General features: G+C 39.9%; 1 protein-coding gene across 1 annotated transcript in view; it reads left to right on the top strand.

Annotated features, from left to right (window-relative positions):
- Positions 1 to 25,110, top strand: part of FAM53A (family with sequence similarity 53 member A) — a 69,298-nt gene that overhangs the window by 31,105 nt on the left and 13,083 nt on the right. Inside the window, exon 4 of the mRNA XM_063401458.1 lies at positions 158 to 960. Within this exon, the coding sequence (XP_063257528.1) occupies positions 158 to 960 (803 nt within the window). The remainder of the gene's footprint in view (positions 1 to 157; positions 961 to 25,110) is intronic.

The following is a 25,110-nucleotide window of genomic DNA, read 5'->3' as shown; positions in this document are numbered from 1 at the left end:
CTTTGGTCTTTGTGGGTTTTTTTGTATTTCCTACCTTTAAGAGGGAAATTTTGATTGAGAGCTGGATATTTATGGCTCATCCTTCTAAAGATGGATGGATTAAAACAAATTATTCTTTCCCTTTTCATCTTTCACCTGTATCTTTTTTTGCTTTCAGAAGACAGTCCCTGGAAAGCTTTAAATGGGGGTTACCCACTCCAGCCTGACACCACCAGGAGCTCAGCCTACCCTTTCCCGGTGTGCCCGTTCAGCACCAGCGCCGCCAGCAATGGCAGCGTGCCGTGGCAGCAGGAGCCCTCCAGCACGTCCATGGTGTCAGGATGGATCAGCGAGCTGAACCTGAACGAGAACTCGGGCCAGCCCCTGGCACCGCCCACCAAGCGCCACTGCAGGTCCCTGTCGGAGCCGGACGAGCTGGCTCGCTGCCGGTCGCCCTGGAAGCCCGGCAGCTCCAAGGTTTGGACTCCCGTGTCAAAGAGACGCTGCAACAGCGGCGGCAGCGCGACCTTGCAGCGCTGCAACAGCCATGGAAGTGCCACCTTGCAGAGAAGCACAAGCATCAGCCTGCCACAGAACATCCTGTCCCTGAACAACGTCTTCACCGTCACCAGCTTCAACACCTCTCCAGTACCCAGACCTTCCTCTGCCAGCAGCGGGTTTGTGGACAGCAGCGAGGGCAGCACGAGCTCCAGCACCCGCTGGAATTCCGGAGGCCCTTGTGACTTTAACCCAAGGCGCCGCCTCTCCCTCTCCCAGGAGCACATCACCGAGACAGGAAATCTCTTGCCTTCAGCCAACAGCACTCCCACCTCCACACCCGAGCTCAGCCGGCGGCAGGGCCTGCTGAGGTGCCGCTCGCAGCCCTGCGTCCTGAACGAAAAGAAAAGCCGGCTGAAGCGCAGACGGGAGGAGGATGTACGATGGAACAGGCCATCGTTAGACTTTTTTAAAATGACACGGGTGAGATTTTACTTTCCTCGGTGTGGGAAGGGAGCTCTTGCTGTTTCTAGATCAGCGGCACTGATTTGTGGTTGTTGCAGGTTTGCTTGTGGCCCGTATCTGTCACCTTCGGCAGGAGAGCAGGTCGCTTGCGCTATATCCTAAAGCAGCTTTATTTTGCCTGTGAAACACTTCTTGAAGTCCATTCTACTTGATGGAGAATGCTGAGAGCTCTGAACAGATGCTTAAAGCAGAGGCCACAGAAAAATGGCTTGCCTTTTGAAAAGCAAGGAAGCCATGGGGAATGGAGTAGACACAGTAGCAAAGTATTTTTATACCACTGTGTTCCCTAATGCAGTCATTTCTGAGTAATCTTAGCGCAAATCTGTTTGATTAAGCCTCCCCTTAGTTTGAGTAGTTCCATAAGAGCAAGCAAACCCCTGTATAAATGGATTAGCTAAAGAAGCTGCTAATAAGCAGTTGGAAACAGATAGTGTTCTAATATGGCAACTCCAGGTGCTCCAGCTCAATGGAGAAGTGTTTTACTCCAGAATTTTTAGAATTCTGCTTCCCTCCTCATGAGAGTAGGAGTGCTGATTCAAGAATTAGAAAACTTCAGTTCATGTCTATACTTTGCATGTAATACCAATGTAAGTAACACAGCTCATTTTTTTGGAGCTTTTGTCTGTAGAGTTGAGTGCTACAGTTCAAAATGTAAAACTGAATCTGACATTAAGGTCAGAGAACACTTTGTGCTTGTGAATATAACCTTACTGCCTTCCATAGGTACAAGACTTAGAAGGCTGGTGTGATACATCTGTTATGACTAGGGGTGAGGAGGCAGTTTGCAAAAGTAGCAGTAAAATTGTAAGGAAGAGACACAGTTGTATACCAGTGTCCCTCTGTGCCAAAGGAAAGCTGAATAGAACATGGTGTTGGCTAAAACATGCACTTTGTGGTACCCCGGTATTGGTAGGGTTTACGTCAAAATATGTCGGAAAACGTGGGAAAAAGACCAGTAAGATGGATACTGGAACTGTCTGATGTTAACTAATTATATCCACTTGGCAGAAGGTCTCTATGATGACAACTGTCCTTCCCTTCTACTTTTGTGAAACAACTTCCTTATATCTTAAAGGATGTTCTTTAAAAATACAACATATTTGGTAAAGCTCTGGGGAGAGAACAATCTGTTTAGTTACTGGCAAGGTTGGTAACCAGTTCTGTCCTAGGTATGACTAGACAGTGCTCTGAGTTTTGGCTAAGATGCAAGTTTGCTAGTTAGCTAATCAGATCTTACCTGTTTCTCTGTGTTAATCACTGCTGGGATTAGTTTGCTAATCTAGACCAGAAGTATTATTGGATTTGCCTTTCAACTGCCTGTGTGGTCTAATGCAGGTTTCTTAATGTAAAATTTAAAGCCTGCCCCTTTTTTGGCTAGACTTCATGCTTGCATTCTTCAGGCTCTGGAGGTGAGATGCAATATTTGAGCTACTGAATAGCTTCAATTGCCCAGATCTTACACCTTTTAAATAATCCAAACAGCAGTGTATATGCAGGAAATCTGTTACAGCCCATATCTATAGGAAGTTTTTTGGCTGTTTTGGTTTTACTACAGAATTGTATATGACACTAATATCTAGCCAGTCTTGACTACTTTTTCCTGTAAGACTATTTTGAAGCGATGATTTCATGGTAAGTAATTTATTCTGCAGTGTAAAGGCCTGATGTTTTCTCTCCAGCTATTTTAGTAGAATCTTCCTATTAAGATACTACAGTGTATTTAATCAAAGGCACAAACTATAGCTTGGAAATACATTAATATCCAAACATGCTGAACTTTAATAAAAACATCTGTTTAAAAACTAGGCAAGTACTGGAAACATTTGAAGTAAGAATTGAATTAAGTTTCCAAGAATTATCATGATTTTTGGAATGTCAGCTTGCTTACCCATTTTGTTAGAACTCTGCCTTCTCTGCATGCCCCAAATCCTGGCAGATGTACTTTCAAAGTTATATTGTGGTCTTAAGTGAAATTACTGCTGTGCAAAATATCATGAGCTAATACTACAGCAGGCTTGTTTTGAAGTGTCATACAAGGTGTCCTATATCTGCAGAGAGCTCAGGGAAGATCAGGGCTACCATTAGGGAAAGTTCAGTAAGACCTTCCTTTCATGTATCTTGATGGCTCCTTATTGTTTCCAAAAATACTTTTTCTGTGATTTCAAATTCACTTCCAAGTCAGTTAATGAAACACCTCTGTTGAAAACAAGCGCTTTTAAGGATTTTTGTTTTAAGCTTTACTGCAAATATCTTGATGTTCTCAAGTCTTCCCAAGAAGCTCAACTTACCAAGTATTTGCTCAAAACCAGGTCAGCAGTTAGATAATAGTGCTTGTGGAGAACTTAACGTGGGTCAAATCTGATTTATGATAGATCTGAAGGTGGTATATTGGAGCCACAACTGCTTGAAGATGAAAGTTTTAGGGCTGCAGACATTTATTTGTGCCAATGCTCTGGTGTCCTGAGAGGTCGACACAAACACCTGCTAAAGTTGCAGAAGGCTTCTCAGCAAGGTCTCTCAAATCAGTATTTATCAGCACTAAATGATTTATTTACTTTAGCTTGAAGCAAAAGCTGTTGCATCTGAATGAAGATCTTGAATAGCTGTGGTTGGGTGAAGCTTTAGAGGACGAAGGGGATAAAAAGTATTTTTTAGTTTGATGTGTTTTATTTTTTTGTTTTTGTTTTGGTGGTGTTTGTTTTGGGATTTTTTTCATTACTGAACTGTGGTTTTTGCTAGGTGAGTTTTGAAAATGTACTTGTTGGTTGCTGCTTCAGTCCCTAATAATTTGATAAATATTAGTGCTTGAAAATCAAAAGTCTGATTCTGAAAGCAAAGTTTCCATTGTCATTACTTTAAGTTCAGAATCCATTGATAAGAAAATTCAGGCTATTAATTTATCCATGCCTGTTCTTAATTTGTGTACTTGTTCATGGCTTGTTCCTTCCACAGTTGCATCTTAAATGTTCTGATTTGCACCTTTATTTAGAAGATATAAAGAAATTGGGCAGCTCTGAATACCATAAACTGTTTATTTGTATGTACTTTGACTTTGTTTTGTTCTTCCACAGACCTTCACACTTCACTGCACTCCCGTTCTGGTTTAGGTTTTCATGCCCTCTTGGGAAGGAATATGCCATATCCTCAATTCTCATGGAAAATGCTACATTAATATCCAGTAAAGTGAGTGATTCATGTATGTAGAAAGAGATGGAAGTGTTCAGGCAGATTGCTGTACACCCCTACTTAGCTCTCACATAGTGCTAAATTCTGGAAGGATCTTTTTCTGGACTAGAAGCTGAAAATACAGACTTGTGAAACATCAGACCTTCTAGGACACAGAGACAGCTGTAAAAACAAGTAGAAGAGACTGTAGGAAAAGATAACAAAATATGATAGCTGTTTTCAGCCCCAAAGGCTCAAAATTATTTTCTCCATTCAGTTTTGTGTGCAAGAAGAGCTGTAGGAGTTGTAGCACAGCAGAACACGGTGGCTGTGCATTTGTTCACAGCACCCCAAGCAGAGGCTGGCTGCAGTGGGCAGTGCCAGCCTTCCTCCATGGCAGCAGACATCCCATCACCCTGGTGTTTGGAGATGCCTGCGTGTGGCAAAGCCTCTCTGGGCTTGTGCTCTCCTGCAGCAAATCCTCTCTGGCTCAGAGGCTGCCACAGCATGAGTCAAGGTGGTGTTTAGACTGCTAACTGCAGTGTGAGGAGAGAAATATTTCTTTACTGAAGTGGAAACTGCTGAGTTTTTTTCCAGTGTTCTGCTTCGTGAGTCACGTCAGTTGATCCTGAGGTGCGACAAGGAGAGAGCAGCCAGGAGGTTGCACATGGCTTTTTTGTGTGTAAGCAAGTTCTGCTGTGACACCGAGATTTAATTCTGTTTTAGATCAAACAAAACACTGTAGTTCAACATTCTTGTGTTACTCCTCCCCCATTGTGGTGGCACAAGGTTCCAGAAAGTAATAATCCTGGTATCATACTTAAAAACCCAAATATTGGTGTTTCCTGTGAAGTGGTGCTTGGTCTGTTTAAATAGTTAATACCAAATACCTGGCTTTATTCACATAAGTAATAGTTTCAACTATTAAATCCTGGGGCATCTCATGCATTAATTAACATGAGACTGATAAGGCAACACAATGAAGAGTTTTAAGGGTCTGTAAAAAGTCAAATAACTCAACTGAAGTTGTAATTTCCTAGTACAGTGTGCTTCTTTTCTTGGAAATGCTTTAAAGTCATCTGGATTTTATGCTACTGGATTTTCTCGGTACTGAGAGAGCTCCTAAGTGCCACACCAGGTCAGGCCAGAGCTGCAGCTGGCACCCTGCCCAAGCAGAACAGCTGCTTTGAGGGATGCAGGAACAATGAATGTGCAATGTGATACTTCCTGCAGCATGGCCTGGCTCCTGCCACTGTGCATCTTGAGGGCTTCAGAGTGTGCATCAGTGGTTCAGACTCTGACAACTACTGATAGAGCTGTTTTCTGTTGATAATCAGCTTTTTTAGCCCCATATCTTGGACCCCCAGAGTGTTACACAACAGGTTTTTTGTAAACAGTTCTTCATCACCTGCAACATCTGAATGCTTGATCCTTCTTGAAGTTTAAGCTCTTCAACAGGCAAAACACTTGGATAACTTTGATCTTTGAAGTAAATTGAGCTAAAATTGCCTTATGACTGTTGCCTTTATGCTGCAGATAGCAGTGATGTAATGGCTCTGTATAGTAACAAGGGCTTCTCACAGGGTGAGCGTCAACAAATGAGTCAAATATGTCAACTTTGACCAAAACAGCAAATTAGTATCACTTACATGTGAGAATAAGCAGCAGGACTAGTTGGTAGTGATTTCCACAGCAGTTTAAAAACATATCCAAAGCATAAGTGAATGTTGGGGGTGGATATGTGTCCCTGAAGGGTGGGAGGAGGAGGCAGTACTTAATAAAGGGCAGAGCAGATCAGCAGTGTTGCAACTGAACTTGGGTCAGGTGGCTGCTGCTTTTATTACAGAGACTTTTCCTGGTAACTCCTGATCTCTGTTGTGCAATCTCTGCATCCACTTAATTGTTTTGCTTTGTGTGGGCCAGTTTGTAGAAGCCAGTGTGAATTAGATACAAGGGTGGGCTGTAATACTAATTATTTTATTTAGGTATATAAGCCAGGGTAATCAAATGTGTGATTGCAGTCTGAGAACTGCCAGGCAAAGGCTGGGTTTTGCCCTTTGAGGTTATTGTAATGGTTAGTATGGGGACAGGTTTATGAATTAGCCATACTGTGACCTCACTAAGTTTAAGCAAAGTAAATGGGGAAGCATTCTTCTTGGCTCTTTGAGTTCTTGTTGTGATTAGTGCAATAAAGGAGCTGCTCCCTTTTGTTGATCTCTCTCCCAGGTTGCTGTTTTAGCATGTGCAAGATGAAGAAGTGATAGCAAGTCCCTCACGAAGCTCACAGGCTGCCTGTCTGTGAGTCAGGGCTGCACTGGCTGAAGTAGGTTAAGTGCTGGCTCACGAGGTTCATTCAGATTGTGTTTTGGAAATAGTAAACATGTTGCTTTAAATAGCTTGAGATGCTTATGTAAAGCTTGTCTCTTGTAGCCTCCTGTCTAAATGGGAACAAACGGGTTATTTGGGGTAGATGTAATTTGTGCTTGTGGAGTCAGCAAAGCCTGTTGTGTGCCCTGCACACGAGTGCAGTGTGATTTGGGGAAGGTCCTTAATACCACTGCAGCACGTAATCACTTAAGCTCTTGTGAATCACTTGCAAGATGTGCTACAGCATCTCTGGGTCAGAATGTAGGTCTGGATTTCCTACCTGTGTATGGCACATTGCAGCAGTGCACTGATATTTATTTATTAAGATAAAATAGATGGTAGATGTCCTTGCACTGTGTGTGGGGATCTTGTGCTGCAGGGCGCCCTCAGTGCCCTTGGGGTTTGGAGTATGGTTTGTGGAAAATACAATACAGATGAGTAATGTATACAGAAGGATTGGGCTGGGGTTGATTGGGATCAATAAAATGGTAGCAAATACAGATGTATAACACTACTAGTTTCCCTTTGTACAAGATTAAGACTGAAAAGAACATCTATGAATGAAGCAATTGAGCCTGGAACAGAATTTTAGTTCTTTTTTGAAAATTTAATACCTATTACCAGGGGAGCCTTTAACTTAACATTGGAAAAACAGAACTAATTCTGGCCTACCTTTACTTTGAGAAACACTTTGGGGGCTTGTTCAGCTTTTTTTTTTTTCTTCCTGTGGTGGTAATTTGTGTAAGCGGTCATAAACCAAGAAAGCAAAAGATAACTTGATTTGTATTTCAAATATCAACATTGTATCAAAATTGCCTTGCTAAGTGAAACAGTGGTTTAAATCCATTTTGTGTAATTCTAGGCATAAACATAATTTATAGTTGCAAATAAATTGTGAGCAATGGACCTCAAGGGAATTTTTTCTCCTCTTTGCCCATGTAGCATCCCCTTGTGTGCAAGAGGCTAAATACTTCAGTATTTCAGTGTGTTTTTTCTTTAAGAGTAATCTTGTCTTGGAGGACAAATGTCTGAATGAAAATGAGTACAATAAGATGCTTGCAGGTTTATAAGCTTCAGTAGGGTTAAGATAAACTCCTGCTGTGCCTGCAGGATTTTGAACAATGAAGTGCAAATTGGCTTCAATCTGCTAGAGGTTGGTCAAGCTATATTTGTTTGATGTAAATTGATTAAGAGGCCAGAGTATCGCTAAGATTAGGAAGAAATTCTCTTTGGAGAGGTACAGGTATGTGGAAGGTAGGAGCAGTTTCTTGAGATGCCTCCTCCAGTGGTGTTTACTCCCTGAGCAAACTTCAGTGATGGCTGGTGGCAGTCCCAGCACCACTGTCACTGCTGGAGGAGCACAGGTATTCCTGAGCTCTGCACCTCTCTGACAACAGATGGCTAATAAATTTCCAAGTATTTGAACTGTATGTTAAATTTGCCTCTCTGAAGTTAAGCAATATTGCATCTGCTATGTAGTGGGATTAAACCTCCCATATTCTCAAATTAAAAAATAGTGCACAGCAGTTCAAATCAATTTTGGTGTGTAGCTATTTACATTTGGCTATCAATCTGTAAAAAACAATTGTGGAAATCATGGCTGAGGAAAGATGTCCTAAGTCATCCTGTGTCATTCTCTGTTGATGCATGGTTACTTCCCACAATATATATTTTTCTAGTATTTGGCCCAGTGTAGCCTTTTAAATGCCTCCAGGGATGTGGTTTCCTTAGCAGATAAAAGAGTCTTTTGTGGGAAGCAGGGGCAGTTTTGCCTAAGCTATAAAAGTTACTCAGACTCACTTAGGATGGTGTCATGTATTTTTGGATCCTACTGTCATGAAATATTTTATGGAAATAGAACTTTAATCTTCCTGGTCCTCTAGTTAATAAAAAGTAGTGAGATGTCTTAGTCTCCATTTGAAAGCAACTTCTGCAGGAGCAAGAGGAAGAATAGCAGATACTAAATGTGGTACCTAGAGCCTGGGAGCCTGTATCCAGCTACACTTCTCTGCTTTGTGAAAAATTTGTGAATGACTCTGCTTTTTTTGGCCTGGAATTTTTTTTTCCATGAGTTAGAGAATTGCACATGAGCAGGAGTTTTTGCTCTGTAAAACAATAGCCGGGGATGAGAGCTTCTTGCAGAACTTCAAGGACTTCAGTAGTGCCAGCTGAGGTGTTCAGCCAGATCTCCATTTCCAGTCAAACATTTAGACTTTCCCTTATAGTTACCTCTCTTAATTTAAACCTCTTCAAAGTACTCCAGTAAAATAGGTTAATGAAACAAGTATTTTGTAGAAAGTGATGAAACTTTTTCAGTCATCTTAAGCCTTATTTACCCTATTTTGTAAGGTGTTATACAGATGCAATTTCCTATGTTGAAGTACTTGCGTTAGAAATACTCAAATGCTGGTTTCAAAACTAAAAAAAATTTCTTTAAAATGTATTGCATCAGAATAAAAAGCCTGTAAGTGGGCTCAAGCTCCAAATATTTAAAAGAAACCCCAAACAACCAAAACAACAACCCCCCTCCAACTTTATTTTATACCATTATAAATCAGTATAGCATTCTTCTAAACTTCTTAATCATATGTAGCAGCTCGTGCTTGTCTCCTGCTGTGTCCATTGTTTGAGCAAGAACTTGTTTAAATAACAGTAGTATTTTCAGGGGGGTATGAAACTATTTTTAGAGTATGCATTTGTGGCATAAGTAGTTGACTTAAGCTTAAAGACAGCTTTTTAACCTTGTCAGAAATCTGTGTTTTTCACTGGGCGTTATGTTACTATCTGACAATCAGTTTTGAGTTGGATTTTGTCATTTCAGGCATAGTTGTATGGCTCTTTCATCCTTCTAATCCTAAATAGATGAACTGCACATCTGTTGTGTGAAAGTAACGTAGGAGGTCTCTAAATTTTTCTATTTCAAGAGTGACTTTGTTAACATCAGTTGAAAAGCTTATCTATAATTACACAGTTCCTATTAACACCGTGGTGTTGCAAAACTGATGTTCATTTTCCATCCCTTCCCAGATGGTTTTTAATGCGAAGCGTGTGAAAATCTTTATTTTTGAAACTGAGTATTATGCTTAATAATTAGCAGAGCAACATAACAAAATTAAGCTTTAATTTTTTTTAAATTAGTTCAGGCACTGTACCAGGTGAAAACAGAAGTCCTCTTGTACAAATAGCTGAGAATTTTCACTGAAATTTGCGTAGCAGCAATGCCTAAGGACAACACTTGTGCCATGACTGACTTTATAGGGCCTTTGGAGAGCAAACATTAGGAGCTTTCTCTGCTATTGTGGAGGTGCAGAGAATTAAGTGTGATTTTTAGTTCTTTAATGTGTTGTCACAAATTTTTGTGGAAGTGAGGACAGTTTCTTAAAATGGAGAATGGTATCTAATCTAATACATTTTTTTCAGAAGGAGGCAAACACTGTATAAATCTTCCAACATCTGCCCATGAGAAAGGCAGGACAGGTCATAACTTAATTTGACAATGAATCTTGTAAGGTCTAAGATCCCAGATGATGTCAATGGTGTGTGGCTACTGACCTGACTTGTCTGAGCTTTTCATGTGAAACCTGTGGGCTCTATCCACATAACATATAACTCAGCTCAAAGTGGATTTAATTGTCAGAGACACTGCCCTGTGGAATTCACTTTCCTTTTGAACAGTCTGTGTGAATCTTTATGGCTGCAGTGCATGTATAGATGTGGTGTAAGCTCCAAGGGCTTCCTGGCAGAGCAGTGCTGCCTTAAGAGTGTAGTTATTGCAGGAGGGAGGTGTAGGAGGCAGCAGATTGGGGTGATGAGTCTGGGTCCTCTGTGCTTGATGGTACAGCATCAGTGAAACTGAGAGGGATGCTTGGATTTCACAGTGGTTTGGATTTTCCTTAAAAAAAAGAGATTTTCTACTCAAGTAGAAGCATCTCTGATAGCAATTAATGTTTGCTCTATCAGGTTCTTGAACTAAACAGTTCAGATAATTCTACAGCTGAATGAAACTAGAGGAAAGGGCATGTGTAATTAAATATGAAATGAGATGTTGAAACTACTGCTTCTCAACTTCCTCCTTTTTTTTTTTTTTGAATCTGGGATGTAATTGAGGCTCCTCCTGCCCCATCTAATAAAGTTTTATTGGGAAGTTGAATTAATTTTTCCAGTAAGTTCTGTAGATGAAAAAAGGTAACTTAAGCTGTTTTCTTTTTTGTTCTGAATTACAGACCTTCCTTCATCACTTGATGCTTTAGTTTTCTTGTGTTACATTTTATGTAGATGATGTGCTAACTGTGAAACACTTCTTTTCACAACCTCTATTGTGTAATTTTAAGTTTGGGCTCTCCAACAACTTGAATTTTTGTCATTTAAGGATGTCCTTAAGCAAATGGCAGTGTGCAAGGCACTGGTATAAGGAATTATCTTCCCTGAAGCTGTGCTTTCCTGTGGTCACTCTGCAGCATGTTAGTGTCATACATGCTTTGAAATTATGGAGGGTTTGGTTATAGAAACCACTTTAGCATTTGTTTCTCCCTTCCTCACTCCCCTCCCCTTGCCACCCCTGTGGTTTGAGTTTTGTATGAGGAGGACTCAGAGGAAGGGAAGCTGAATTCCTTTTCCTTGTTTTCATCTTTCAAATACAATGGTGATTACAATGTCTGCCTGAAACAGGCATTATATTTTGGTAATAATGTTTTGTCTCAAAGTGAGTGAGTCATCTTCTGACTGCCAGGCTTGAGAATATGACAGTCCTTAAGAACTTGCCATATGAGGAAGCAATAACTGATTTGTGGGATGGCTAATGAATCATGGATAATTAGTGTCCTGGTCCTGCAAAGCTTTAGCATCTGACAGGTATTTTTACTTTCAGTGGGATGGTTTAGAGAAACATTCTTTACCCAGTTTATAATTTGATCTAATATGTGAAACCTTTAAATGCCAACTTTTTATATCGTGGTACAAAACGAATATGAATTGATCTCACAGGGTTACCTTCAGGACTTTTTTTATTTGCTTGGTTCTTGTATATTTTAGGGCATCACAGATTAAGCTATAAACCATTAAAAATAAAACTGTAGTCTATTAAAAAGTAATTATTGTTATAGTGAGGGGGACAAGTGATATATTTTGCCTGTATTGGTGTGCATGTAGTGAGTGCTAGCTTCATACTGATTTAGTATATCAAAAACTGTGTATTTTTAGCTTAGTTCAAAGTACTACAAATAATTACTTCAGTAAGCTAGAAGTTTCCAGTTGCCAGTATTTGGTTTCTTCTGAGAGTAGCCTGAGGCACTTAATCATCAGAGCTCACACTTGTGGGAGAGTCCTGCCCATAGCATTTGGTATCTGCTGAACATGAGTGGTCTCCAAATCCCTGCTATTTCAGTGCATCTGATGTTGTTCATGTACAGCTCTGTGCCTGGTACAAAACCAGTGAAATTCCTTTGGTTGTTGATGATTTTTTGACACTAGAGCTGTTAGTCTTTGTACTCTGTCCAAGGAACAGCCATTTTTGAAAAGGAAGGCTTTTCAAAATAAGTGTTGTAGAAAAGGAAAGCTTTTCTTAAGAGCTCCAGGGCACATCTGAGGCTTATGGGAGCAACTGTTCATATTGATGACAGATCCTTCAGGCAGGACCAGCAGGTCCCATCCTGTTACCTTCAGCTTCTCCCAGGCTTGAATTCAAACATGATTTTAATTTTTCCAATCCTGTTTTAGTAAATAGGCCCAGTTAACTGAGACTTGATTTACTCTGGTACCAAGGTAAGTACCTGAGGATTAGTCTGCTGTTTGCCACATTGGTGGAGATAATTCTAGACTTAAATGTGATTCTTTTACCTCTTTCTGCCATGAACAAGATTTATGTCTAGGTAGCTTAAAAAAGAGAAGGAAAGTGGGTTGGCAATTGCTATCCATCTAGGGCTCAATTTCACATGCATCTGAATTTGGCTAATCCAGATCTTGTGTAATTCCTCCCTTCATTATGATGAAAAAGGTCCTTTACTTATAGCTGTAATTTTTAATTAATGGAGTCCTTAATTAGTTAGAAAAAACTTTTTAGGTTGAGCAGTGTTAGAGGGGAGCATTTTTTCCAGTCTTGCTCCTTAAAATGATCTTGCTGTCATGAACAGATTTAAGTTTTCTGTGCTGAAGCATAACTGATAACTACATTCCAAATCGGAGTTACACGGGTCATAAAGTTAGTCAAGAAATGGCCTTGTGGGTTTTTTCTAACCACAGCAGAGTCTTTTCTTGACCTAGTTATTTTTCAAAGACAGATAACTGTTTTTCTTACCTTGAACGTTGTTGCCTCAAGGGGTTAGTCTGATGGTTTGACACAGGGTTTGGAGAACCTCTAGTCCCTGCCTCTGATACTGTTGAATTTGGATGCTATTCTGCCCAGCTGTGTTCTTAAAAAAAGTAAGATTTTTGAACTTGGAAAGCTCCTTCAGTAACAGGCCTTGAAAAAGGAAACCTTTGTCTGCACATGAGGCTTTTTCCTCTAGGATGAATCTTACATGGTACAAATCTAAAATATGGAACTCTTCTACTGGGAGTCAATATTTTTTTCAGGTGGCATGTAAGCATCTTTACAAAATGCATGTCTGTGTTTACTGGGAATTGGCAATCCAGAATGTTTGCTGGCTAATTTCACATGGTCAAAAAACTTTTTTCCTCCTAAATGTTGCCAGCTTCTTTCCCTGTTACTGTATCTGTGTTCCTGCATATGCTTGTGTTTTATAAGGATGTTATGGACTATTACTCGTTGCTGTAAGCTCCCTTTCTTTTGGAGGGAGGACAGCAGAACTAAATGTTGGAAGCAGGAGTGATTCTTTCTGTTACTGTGTGAGAACAGGACATGTGCAGAATTAAGTAGTTTACACAGCTTGCCACTCCTCAGGTTCTGCTTCATGTACATTGCAGTTCACCGAGTCCCTTTGGCTTTGCTCTGAGTTATTTTTGCAGCTCTGCTCTGCTGCTTTCTGTTTAAGGATTTTTTTTCCAAGTTCTTTGGTCTGGTGTCAAAATCCTGTTTAGATCCTTGTAGAGTATAACTGTTCAGAAAACCAGCTGTCCTTCCTAGTGCTGAGCATGGCTAAGTCCTGCTCCACTTTCATTATGGCAGTAAGGAATATTCTTAGACTTAGAGCAGAAAGATCCAGTGGAACTGAGTTCTCCAATCCTCTTGTGTGGTGGCATGACCCACAGTCAGTCCTGTATAAATACACTGAGCTATTCTTAGGCTACTGTAGAAGCTGCCTGATACAAAACATTCCCTGAGTAGGTAGGCTTGAGATGTAGTGACCCTGACATTGCTGGATGTTGTAGCCATGGCATATCTGAGAGCCAGGGCTGAGAGCATCCAGCATCTGTGAAGCCATGTGAACTCACTCAAACATCTCTCCTCTTTGCTCCTAGACTCACAGGACATCCTTCTGCTAATGTGATCAATTCTTTTTATGTACTTGTATTTTTTTAGTGAATCTGCTTCTGCAATCAATGACTGTGGTTTTGAATCTTTAACATGACCATATTAAATTGAAATCCATTTAGCATAGTTCTGTCTTAATACATAGTCTGAAAAATATGAAGACCTTTGGGGAACCATGAGACAAGTTGCATGTGTGGCAGTCAGCAGCTAGGGGATGGTGGCAAAAGGGTGAAAATTGCCCAAAAGGTCTGTTCCCAAGAAGAATTTGGGGATATCTTTCTTTTTTTTCATTTGCACTGTCAGCAGTTTGATAGTCTGGAAGTTAGTGCCTTAAAGCTATGGGTTATAAAAAGCATACTAGTGTACTTGAGGAGGGGATGCCAGAGTTCGAGGGGGAAGGAAAGAATGTCCTCTGCAACCTTTTAGTGTATGCTCTAGGTCTATGAATAGCTCTCAATGCCTGTCTCTTCCAATTATTAATTTCCTGAGCAACTCTGTTTGTAAAGCTGAAGTTCTTGAGATGGCCTTTGGCTTCAAATGTCTGTTTAGGCATAAATGCTATTTTTTTCTTCAGGTATGAGTGTACTGGTACATGCTGGATCTCCTACTTCAGGAGTTCTTCATGCACCTGTGAAATACCTTCAGTTAAGATTCCTGTTCTCCTGAGTAGTGATGAAACCAACTGCCAGTTACACAAAGCAAAAATCAATATACTGCCACATTCACTGCAAGTAATAGCAGCAATTTGAGGTGTTTCTCTGTCCTACAGTAACTTGTGGGAGTAGCAGGAACTGTGACCTAAATAGGAAGGAGATTCAAACTAGTGCTACAACAGATTGTCTGCAGAGTGTAACAAGTGACAGGTTTGGGACACTTTGAGTTTCTCCTCTGTTTATCTAAAAACAAAACAACCTTTTTTGCTTTGATATCTTACAGGAGATGTTGCAAGCAGTGCTGCTTGGCTGATTTAGCTGCTGTCATACTGGGGTGGGTTTTTTCTTCTGTTGTGGTGAAGTCTTTCCCTTGCTGTGAAACAGACTTTGTGTCTTCCATGGGGGATGACGTGATCTATATTCATTCAGACTGAGGGTCAAGTTCAATTTTGTAATGATAATATGGTTTGTAATGCATATTAATGGTTTTACCTTTGAGTTACAGCAGAAATAACTTGCTCCTTGAAGTTCATGTTTGGAAACTGTAAACCAAAGGATTACAGAGAGGAAATGAAGGAGGGGCAGGATGTTGAAATGCATTTTTAGCGAACAGTCGTATTTGTAATAACCTCTAATCTGTAAGAACAAACCTCAGTGGAACTGTTAGTGAGTTATGAGTGCTGCTGTTAACTCCCTCTGCTTTAAACCTCCTTTACCTTCTACACGTCAATTCCAGAGCAGTCATATTTAAATTCTTTAAAGTGACTCATACCTACTTCGAGTTTTTTTTCTTCTCTCCATCTGAAAAGGTTTTGTGTACACAGAGTAAGGTTACTTTTCACCCTTCACTGGCCAGCTTGTGATCAAAATATTTTTCTGTGATCTATTTAAATATGTCCTGAGACTTTTGATAAATTTGTTCTTGTGTAATGCTCCCCACCCTGCTAGTTTCTCTTCCTTAACCTTCTTCATTAGGCTTACAATACTGTGAAAGCACCAATTTTCAAGAAGTACTGTCAGATGTATAGCTAAGCTGAAGGCTCTTGCTGAAAGAGATTACACAGGTTCCTGGGCTTCAATATCCTGTAAAAATCACGTGAATATTGCAGAAGTTCCTGTAATTTGTTTTACTTTTAGGATTAGCACATTAGCACCATCTAACATGGATTTTAATGGAACTGCATTTTATTGTTTGTTCCCAGCATGGTTGGTATATGTTAGAAAACTGCCATGAAGAAGAAGGTTGTGAGTGATTTCTTAAACTTCCTCATGGCTGATCATATCCTAGTGTTTGATGTGCCCTGGAGCTGATTCTTCAGCTCTTCCTTCCAGCTGATCCCTGTGCAGTTTGCCTGCTTACAGATGGTTGCTGCTGATTGTCTCTTTGGCCATGCTAAGTAAACCAGACTCAGCTGAAGCAGACTGTGAACCTTGCCTACCTCTGACTAATATTTTTTTTCCTATTTACTTTTATTCTCTCTCCTTCTACGGCTGTTTTGTGTTGGTGACTGCAGTCACTTGTTTTTCTTGTCCTGCTCTGACCCTTCCAACTGATTAATTCCTCGTGATGCATTTTGATGGTGTGACCTTGTGCTTTTCTATAAATGTGCCTATGATATCATTTCAATCACGTTCATGAATATTCCAGCCTTCCCTTATGTGGCTGATGTCACTCAGCTTTAACTCATGAAGTATGTTAATATAATGTACTCTTTGGGGCATATTTTTCCCATTTTTAATCAGTCTTCACATGCATTTGCAAAAAGATATATTGCCACCTCCATCTTTGAGCAGTTGTTTTGTGTGTTGATTGGATTTCTGTTCTGTATGAGAGTCTCAGTATTGCTGCACTGTGTCCTGCAGAACTCTCATGTGATGATTTCTCTGGTCATGGAGGACAATGTTAGAGTAGGGAGCAGGTTTGAACGCCACACTTGAGATGAACTTACCAGTGCTCTTAAGCACATGAAACTAGAAGAGATACAGTTCTTAGAAAACTGTCTTATCGTGATAAAGAAGAAACAATTCTCTTCTGAACTTGTCTCCTGGAGTAAGCAATTGTGGTTCAATTCTTAGTTTGGTGGTGTTTTTACTTTGTTGCTGTTAGGGCCTGTAGTACAGACTAGAACTTGACTTTTTATTCCAAGTGCTATGTCATAGCATGGTTTGGGATAACTCACCCTTTTCCTTTTGGGACAAGGCTTAACTTCCAAGACTAGTTATGTCATGCTGCTGTCTTAGACTCCCTTGGACTGAAGTCTGGTCACTCAGCTCCCTTGCCTTCCCTTACTTGTGGAAAAGTCTTTTAACCTGCTTTGATTATGTCAGTAAGGGTAAGTAGAATATGACATCAATTCCTCTGCTGTGTGGGTTGTGTGATCTCCTCAGTTCTAAGGGCATGAAGATGTGCCAGGGCAGAGGCTTTTCTCTGGAACTATATCCTGGTTAAAGATCTGTTTGGATGGTAGAAAGTGGGCAAGTGCAATAAAACCAAACCAGTCATTCAGATACAGGTCAGAGGCTTTTGAAAACTTTCTCAAGTCTCCACCCAAGAAACTTCCTGTGAGATCAGTGCACACAAGAAGAAGATAAGAAAGTACTAGGTTTAAACTGGATTAGTGGAGAACATTCATCTTCTGTGGCGTTTTTGATGTTCAAAAAACCTTTTAACTTCAGTGTGGTATATAAAACATATTAGGAAAAACAACTTGTTTCAAACTTGTATCTGTAAGACTACGTGAGTGTAATGACTGCTGGGGATTTTTGGTGAAGGAAGAAAATTGGCTTACAACAAATGCAGCTGCAATCCTGATGTGAAATGAGCTTTTGTTGCAAAAATTACAAGGGTGAGGACTTGTGTATGTGTAGGGGAGAATTTCCATTTTGAAATGAGAACGGTTTAAGTTTGCAAAAAGCAAGAGGAATCTTGTCTGTTTTAGAAGAATGACCCAGGAATAAACAGTGCCAAGAAGCCTCTAAAATCTGAGGGCTTTTTTTGGTATGGTTGAAGGGAGAGAGCAACAGGAAGGTTACTCAGTGCTGCTAGGCAGTCCTCTGTGTGGATTTTGAGTGTTTCTGGAATCTCTGTGGGGATTTATCAGGATTCAAGTGGTAAGGTGTATAAAGTTTTTAACTGCATTTTGAATCAAAGGATTAAAGAATTTCTGTTCAATAAAACAAATTATTTATGGCAGAAGTTAGTACAGTTACTTTCAGGTGAGTCTAAAGAAAATCAGGACTAAATGAGACTAAATTTTTCAAATATTGCTAGTTTAGTTTCTTCATATTGTGATATTTGGAGTTGTCCAATTTTCTATGCAAGCAGAGATGAAAAAATGAATTATTTGAACATGCTTTTAAGTCCTGAAGTCTTTGGTGTTCTTAATTTTTGAATAATTCTCAAAATTGATTCACTTTTGTTTATACAAATTATTCATTTATGTGTAGCAGAAGGAGCTGGTTTCACATTTGCTCTTGAGATCAAGATTGAAAGTGTCAGTTTGAAGTGAAAAACACTGCTTGTATTTGGGCAACACAGGATGAAGCTAGGACTCGTGTTGTTTTCATATCAGGAGGTGTTGCAGCCTTTTTTTGCAGGTGATTTGCTGTTGTCATGGTTATAGTTTCTCTGCACTGTTCCCAGTGTTGGAGATCCCACCACAGATTTTGAGGTTGCTTTGCCACGTGAACACATCTGCTGTGTTGTGTATTTGACTTTCAGGAAAATACTTTGATCAGACATCAGCTGTCTGGTTTAAAAATGCAATTAAATAGTTCAAGTAAATATTTGCATTAGCTGGGAAATAACGTGGTACCTTGGAGATTAGGTATATTGTAATAATGAAGTGATAGAGAACAAAATGCAGCTCCTGAACAGTTCTTAACTCTGAAGTGCAGTAGAAGGTAATCAAGGATGAAACAAAATTTCTAGTGCAAGTCTTCAACTGGATTTGTAGTAGATAGGTCCCTTTGTGTTAAGCTTAATTTTGCTACATCTAAAGAGGTATCTTGCTGACAGGGTGCTTTTGATTAACCTGTAGTGGCTGAAATGCTCTGACTTCAACAACAAAATGGCAGAAATGTGAAGAGTTTGTCATAGCCCAAACCTTGTGGAGCCTGAGCTGCAGCACCCTGTGTGAAACACAAGCCTGGGTAGTTTTCCATTAGTTGTTCTTGTTGCAGTACTTCATCCGCCCAACAGCCTTTTTTAAGAATCTTGAACTTGCAGTAGTTAAAAAATAACTTGGTTCATGGAGTGCTCTGTGAAATGACTGTTCCATCGATCCGGATGTTTGCTTAACAGCACTTCCATTTTAACTGTCTTCCCATGCTGTTGAGAAAATAGAAATGCATCCTCAGTTCTTAAATGCAACTGCTTCTGCTGGCTTCCAGTACTGCTGAGCAGTGTGCTGATAACTCAGTTATTAATGTGGCAACCTTGTAAACGGGAACCAAGTGACTAAGTACTCAAGTACTCAAATTAGATATAGAAACTGATAAACTGATGTAAATGAAAATGATTTCAACAACTGCTTTGTCAAGTGTAACTGAAACAATTTAGAGCTAATCTTGGCAGTTCAGTTTTTTTTTTTCTTTGATCCAAAAGAATATCCTTTCTTCTAGGCGTTAGAAGAATGATAGGGGGAGCAAAAATGCAGAGTACTTTGGAAACTGGGAATGTTTCATTGAATTTTTTGCAATGTTTGTACAAATGTCTCTGACCTAGGACCATTATTGCTTCCAGCTGCATGAAATGTAGTGTACTCAACTGTACTTATGTTTAATTGGACTGTGCTTTATTAATGCAGGGTATACAGGATGATTTGAGAAGGGTTATCTTCAGTCTGTCAAACATGTTTCTCCTGTAGTAGGGAAACACCCTCTGGTTTTAATTTGAAAACAGCACTAACATTTTTCCACATGAATTATTTTGCAGTATAACCAAAGGAATCCTGGGCTTTAATTTTTTTTCCCCCCTAATCATACCACAAATTTGACAACTCATTACTTTGAGGGGACAAGTTGTAGGAATGCCCCATGTATGAGTGAGTCGAGGCTTGCCTATATAGCAGTTACCAAGTGAGAAGGGTGTAAGGTTTGAAAGACAATGACTATTGTAGAGTAGCTGCAGACACTTTTCTTTTAGTGTAGTGCCTCTTCCTGGTTCTTTCTTTGTACATGCAAATAATAATTAATAATTCCTGTTTTCCTCTAAAAAAGGAGCATATCTTGAGGGTTGTAAAAACGGGCCCTGTTGCTCAGTCAGTAGAATGTTTTGGACATGAGGTATCTCCAGCACAAAAGTGTTCTCATGATGTGTTTCAGTGGGATAAAATACTGAGTTATGTTTTGGAGGCCTATGGAAAATTTTTAACATCTGCTGTTTGCAGTACCCTAGTGTTGCAGGTATCATTGCAATGTCTGCCTTGATCAGAACTAAGTGTCGAAATTTTACTTGCAGATTTTTTTTGTATGTAACTATTTCATTTTCAAAAGGACAAGATGTTCTAGTGCAATAGGAGAACAACATCCTGTGACTGTCAGTGAAAGGGGAAGGAGAAGTGGTGGATCTCACTCTTGGTAGATCTTTAGGTGTGCATTAGAACCGAGGCCTCATGCAGTTTGTCCCTTCTGGGGTCTCTGGTGTCTCCTGCAGGTTGAGATCTCTCCTTCCACCTTACCCAGGAAGGATGCATGTAGCAGGAGACTGCAGTACCACACTTGGTACATTTCTAGCTCCCTACTAAAGAAATTGCCTTCCCTCAGCCAAGCCTCTGTAGTGAAACCAGAATGCATGTAGCCTATGTGGTCCTTTTTCTCATGCAAGAAGTAGACTAGTTTGTCACAACTCCAAAATTCTGTATATGATTGCTTGGTCCTCTAAAGGTTTTACAAAGGCAGAGTTTAAAAGAGCCTTTAAGACCAGAGATTGAGTAATTTAAGCTCTGCAAAGATGCTGCCCTTCTGGGAAAGGGTTTTGCATATTCCTAGGTGGAATATGCAAAACCCAGGTGTGGCTTTTGATACTGTATGAGACTTTTTTCCTTTGTCTAGTTGTACTTTAACTATCTCAGTTTTCAGTTCTGTTTTAAGTTGATCAGTGTGTGCTTTGCTTGTCTTCTAGACTAATTCACATTACCAGTAAAGAGCAGGAGAACCCTGTGGTCTTGGCAGTATTGGGACAAGAACACTGTGGTATAAATTGCTTAGCAGGACTGATCTTGGGTAGCTCCATTTCAGCCATTGTGTTGAAAATTATCCCTCTTAAAAGATGTATGTTACAAGGGTATTTAAGTTTGAACTAGTAGGTTAAAATAAGTGATATGAAGTAGTGTTATGATGTACAAATAGTATGAAAGATCTTAAAACACATATGGCAGGTGCCTGTGGCTTAACTGTCATGTCCTATTTGGTAGAGCTTCAAGGTTACTTGTAACTGCTGTGGTGTGTGCTGAGAGTGGCAGAAATCAGATGTGCTTGAAGCACAGTCAACACAGAGCCTCACTGAAATTCTTCATTAGTGCACAAAACCAAAATTGAACCCGAGGCTGACACTCTTGATGTGCTCCTAACCCCTCAAATAAAAACTTAGTATGGGTTTTTTTAAAGGCTTCTCTTCTTTCAGCATTCAATTAGAGTTCACTTTTTCATAATAGCTTACCTAGGAAGTGTGGGGTTTTTTTGAGAATGTTATTCATCATACTTGTTTTAAGGATACTTTTCCTAAATCAAAATATGTACTTGAAGGTTTCAGGGATTTCAAAGTGATTGTACTGTCCTGAAGTGCTCAATGCACATGCCATTGTGTTAAGCATTTAATATTATTTTGGTTGTGTAACTCTTGTAACTTGAGCCTGTGTTACTACAGAACCAAAACTTTTTAAAGTTGAATTTCCAAGGCTTGTTAAAATTGCATATCCCAGAGCAATAAACTTAGTTTTTTCAATTTTGCAAAGCTCTCATAGTTGGCACAGTAAGGTGTGTTTTCAGGGTATGCAAGTGTGCAGTGGGGTTGGTAAATGGCCCTTAAGCCTGTTAAATAGAAGTACTTTGTCAGGTGAGTAGGAATGTAATAATGGAATTTATTATGAACAGAAATACTTAACTTTGCAGTGGAGTGTTTCACATCCAGACTCACCTTAGACTTATAACTAAAGTAAATATGCTCCATGTTGAAAAATACTGTTCTCTGACATTAATATTCTAAAAGATCTGAATTTCCCCTGCTCTCCTAGGGAGAGGACACCTGGTGGAGAGCTTGAATAACCATAAAAAGAAACAAGAATTTTCTGTCCTTTCTGTTACTGTGCCTAAAGTCCTTTAACAGCAGAAAGCATGAACCCTGAGTAGTTAGATAGTAATTAATCATTTTGATTCAGTATACTGGCAAGAACTTAATTGATCCCCATCTTTTGAAGCACCAATAAACGCTTCAAGAGCCAAACTGTCTGGTTGTTTTCAACTCCTTTGGACAAACCCCTGGTTTAAATTCAGCTTATTTTACCTGTGTTCTGTGGTGGTTGAGCTCTGTGGGAGGTGCCCTCTCCCTGCAGGAGTGGGCAGCAGAAAGAATGCACTTTTAAGAGAAATGTGTCCTCAAGTCATTGGGGCGCCTGCATGTCAAGTGTGGTGTTTTTGTTGCATCTTGTAGTGATACAGTCTGATTCAAAAACAATTAGATTAAACTTTAGGGTGTGGTTAATCTGGTAAATACGTTATTCTCTGTTTGATGGGGGTAGGAGGAATCCTTTGTAAAGCATACTTGCAATACCTGATGTATCTACTTCTAAAATTTTAACAACTAAAGAGCTGGATTCCCACCTTTAGCTTGAGTAAAGTATAACACAAGTTCATTCCTATGGTCTCCAGACATTTGTAGTGTCTGTAGACATAAGCCAGCATGGGCTTGTGTCAATACAGCTCTTGTAGAAAATGGTGAACTGTTGGATATTGTCAGGGAATTTTGTGTACATGTCACAATAAAATGTTTCTACTAGGAGGAACAAGGGTGTAGATACCACTTCAAATAAGGACGCGTTAACACTGAATAATTTAATGTTAGTGACCTCGTAGGCTAATATTGATATGTTTATTCTGACTAGTGTCAGGAGACAAAGATTTGTTTGTGGCTGCTTACAGAGCACAAACACAATTCATTTATATATTAAAAGGCTTTTCTGTACTTTTTTCACTGTGTTCTGCCATTGGAGGCCTTGATATGGAACATGTTGTTGAATAATGATCATCATGAGGACTGAGGTAATACTGTTCAAAATGCTAAGTGATGATTACAAACTTACCGAGGTTTAAAAAATACATTTATTGCATGACTTTTTAAATAAGTCACATTTTGTTCAAACTACCTCAGTGCTTTTGGAGCATTGTTTTTAAAGTTGGAGTTTCAAGATAGAGAAGATCAGACTTCACTTCCATAATATTAGCTACTTATGGAGGATAAAATACCAATCTCCTAATGGTTCCTGATTTTTGCCAATATATAATTTGGTACAATTAGAACCAGCTGTAGATCAACTTTACATAGGCTTACTATGTAAGAATATTGACTGAGAAAGGGTTTTAGTGTTGGCATTGTGGATCCCAGTTGCTCAGATCCCTTAATCATTGGGGTGGAGAGGTGAGGTCCCTGAATGGACTAGGGTATAAATGGAGTTTGTACAGATTCTTCTGAATTGCCACGGTCCCTTTCACTGGCACCCAGCCACCCCTCAAAAGGCTAAGGACTTTAGAGTTAATCACAAAGCCCTTTCTTTGTGATCACTGATTTTTAAGGACAGATAACTGTTGTCTTTCCAGAGCCATCTGGTGTGTAAGGGAAGGGTGGATGGGCAGATCCTAGCAAGCCTGATCCTGGAATCTTTTTGCCATCATCTTCTCCATTTGCTTTCTGAGACTGTGATTCATCTGTCCCTGTAGTCCTGTCTGAATGCAGAATCTAATCTACTAAATATGCATATGTAGTAGCTAGTAAGGCATCAGCTTTGTAAAAGGAATCATCAGGTAGGTTATAGCTTCCAAATCTTCACAAAATGTATGTTTATGTGCAAACAAGGGAGCATCCTTGGCCCCAATGAAAGTTGGATGCTTTGCTAGAAGGCTTGCAACAAGCTCCATTTTTAAAGATTTCCAGATCCCCTGATTATATTTCTGGCTAATCACCAGTATTAGGTTGCTCTCATGTTGTAATATATTTGCAGGTTATGCAACAGCCTTAGGGAATTCAACTACAAGTTGTAATCTTAGTTTTTACTCTTAAACATACTTGGCAATAAATCTTAAATTTATTGCGACAGTTACTGTATGTGCTGGCTTTTGTCCATGTGCTTTGTGTGGCCACTCAAAGTACTGCAGACTGATTCTGTCCTTTGAACAGCTTTTATTGAGCTCTCAGTTGAGGCAGATTGTCCTTTGAGAGGTGTCCTCTCCAAGCAGCCCTGATTTGGAGCTTTTTTCCCCCCTGGAGAGGGACAGACCACATGTCACATCAGTGGGGAGCTTTGGCAGATGGGACACAGTGGTTGCTGCTGGGGCTTGTGGAGATGCTTCTCACCAGGAGCACACTTCACCATCCTGGCTCTGATTTTGGGAATGGCCTGTCCATGTGTTGTGCTGTCAAGGATGTACCTGGCAGTTTGCTGTACCTGCTGTTGGAACTGCTGTGTCTTGTTTCCTCCACTAAAAAAAAAGTGAAGTGGGAAGAAACATCCCAGGGACTTGCTGGGTGGGCACCACTGTTATATTTCCTTCACACTGAAATTATTGTTGCATCATTTGCCAGTTCCAAATGCATGTTCTATTAATAATATTGATTGCTTGAAAGTTTCAAAGCCCTCAAGACTTTGTTGGAACCCATTATAGTGGCTGTATGGTTCTGTTGTGCGTTTCTAGAATTTCATTTTGACCTGTGTACTACATGCTGGGAGTTATTTTGGTTTTCTGCTGCACGCAGTCTGCTTCCTAGGAATGCTTTGACCTGTGCTGCAAGGCCTAGGAAAGCAGCTTGCAACCCTTATTGCTGCTGCCCTTTGTAACAAGTAAGAACTCCAGGAGCTCATATTTTACATAAGTTTTCTGCCTTGCTCTACAGTAAAATTTCTTAGTCTGACACAGTTAACAGTGAAACTTTATAATATTTGTGCTACTGTTTGGATAAAAACAAACTTTTGTGAGCCAGGAGGGTAAGATGAATATATTGCTACTATCAAGGGCATTTCTGAGAACTTAATCAGCATGAAGTACTCAAAGCCTTGCTTCTCTCGAGAGTTCAAGGAACCAGCAATCCCTTTATTCTGTCCCTTGTCATGCTGCAGAGGCCACCAGTGTTGTGCCACATACTAAAAGCAGAATATCAATGTAAATTCAGAGGTAATTTGAGGTTTTGGGGGAGCTTTTGAGTAGGTAACAGCTGCAGCTTGAAACTCATCTCTGAAACAAGGTGCTTGCAGCAGCTGCTTATGATTTGTCTCCCCCTCTAAC

The sequence above is a fragment of the Prinia subflava genome, chromosome 7, assembly GCF_021018805.1.
Source record: "Prinia subflava isolate CZ2003 ecotype Zambia chromosome 7, Cam_Psub_1.2, whole genome shotgun sequence".
NCBI classification, from domain to species: Eukaryota; Metazoa; Chordata; class Aves; order Passeriformes; family Cisticolidae; genus Prinia; species Prinia subflava.
Note: the sequence above shows the minus strand (reverse complement) of the source record. Positions and strands in the feature narration are given on the sequence as shown.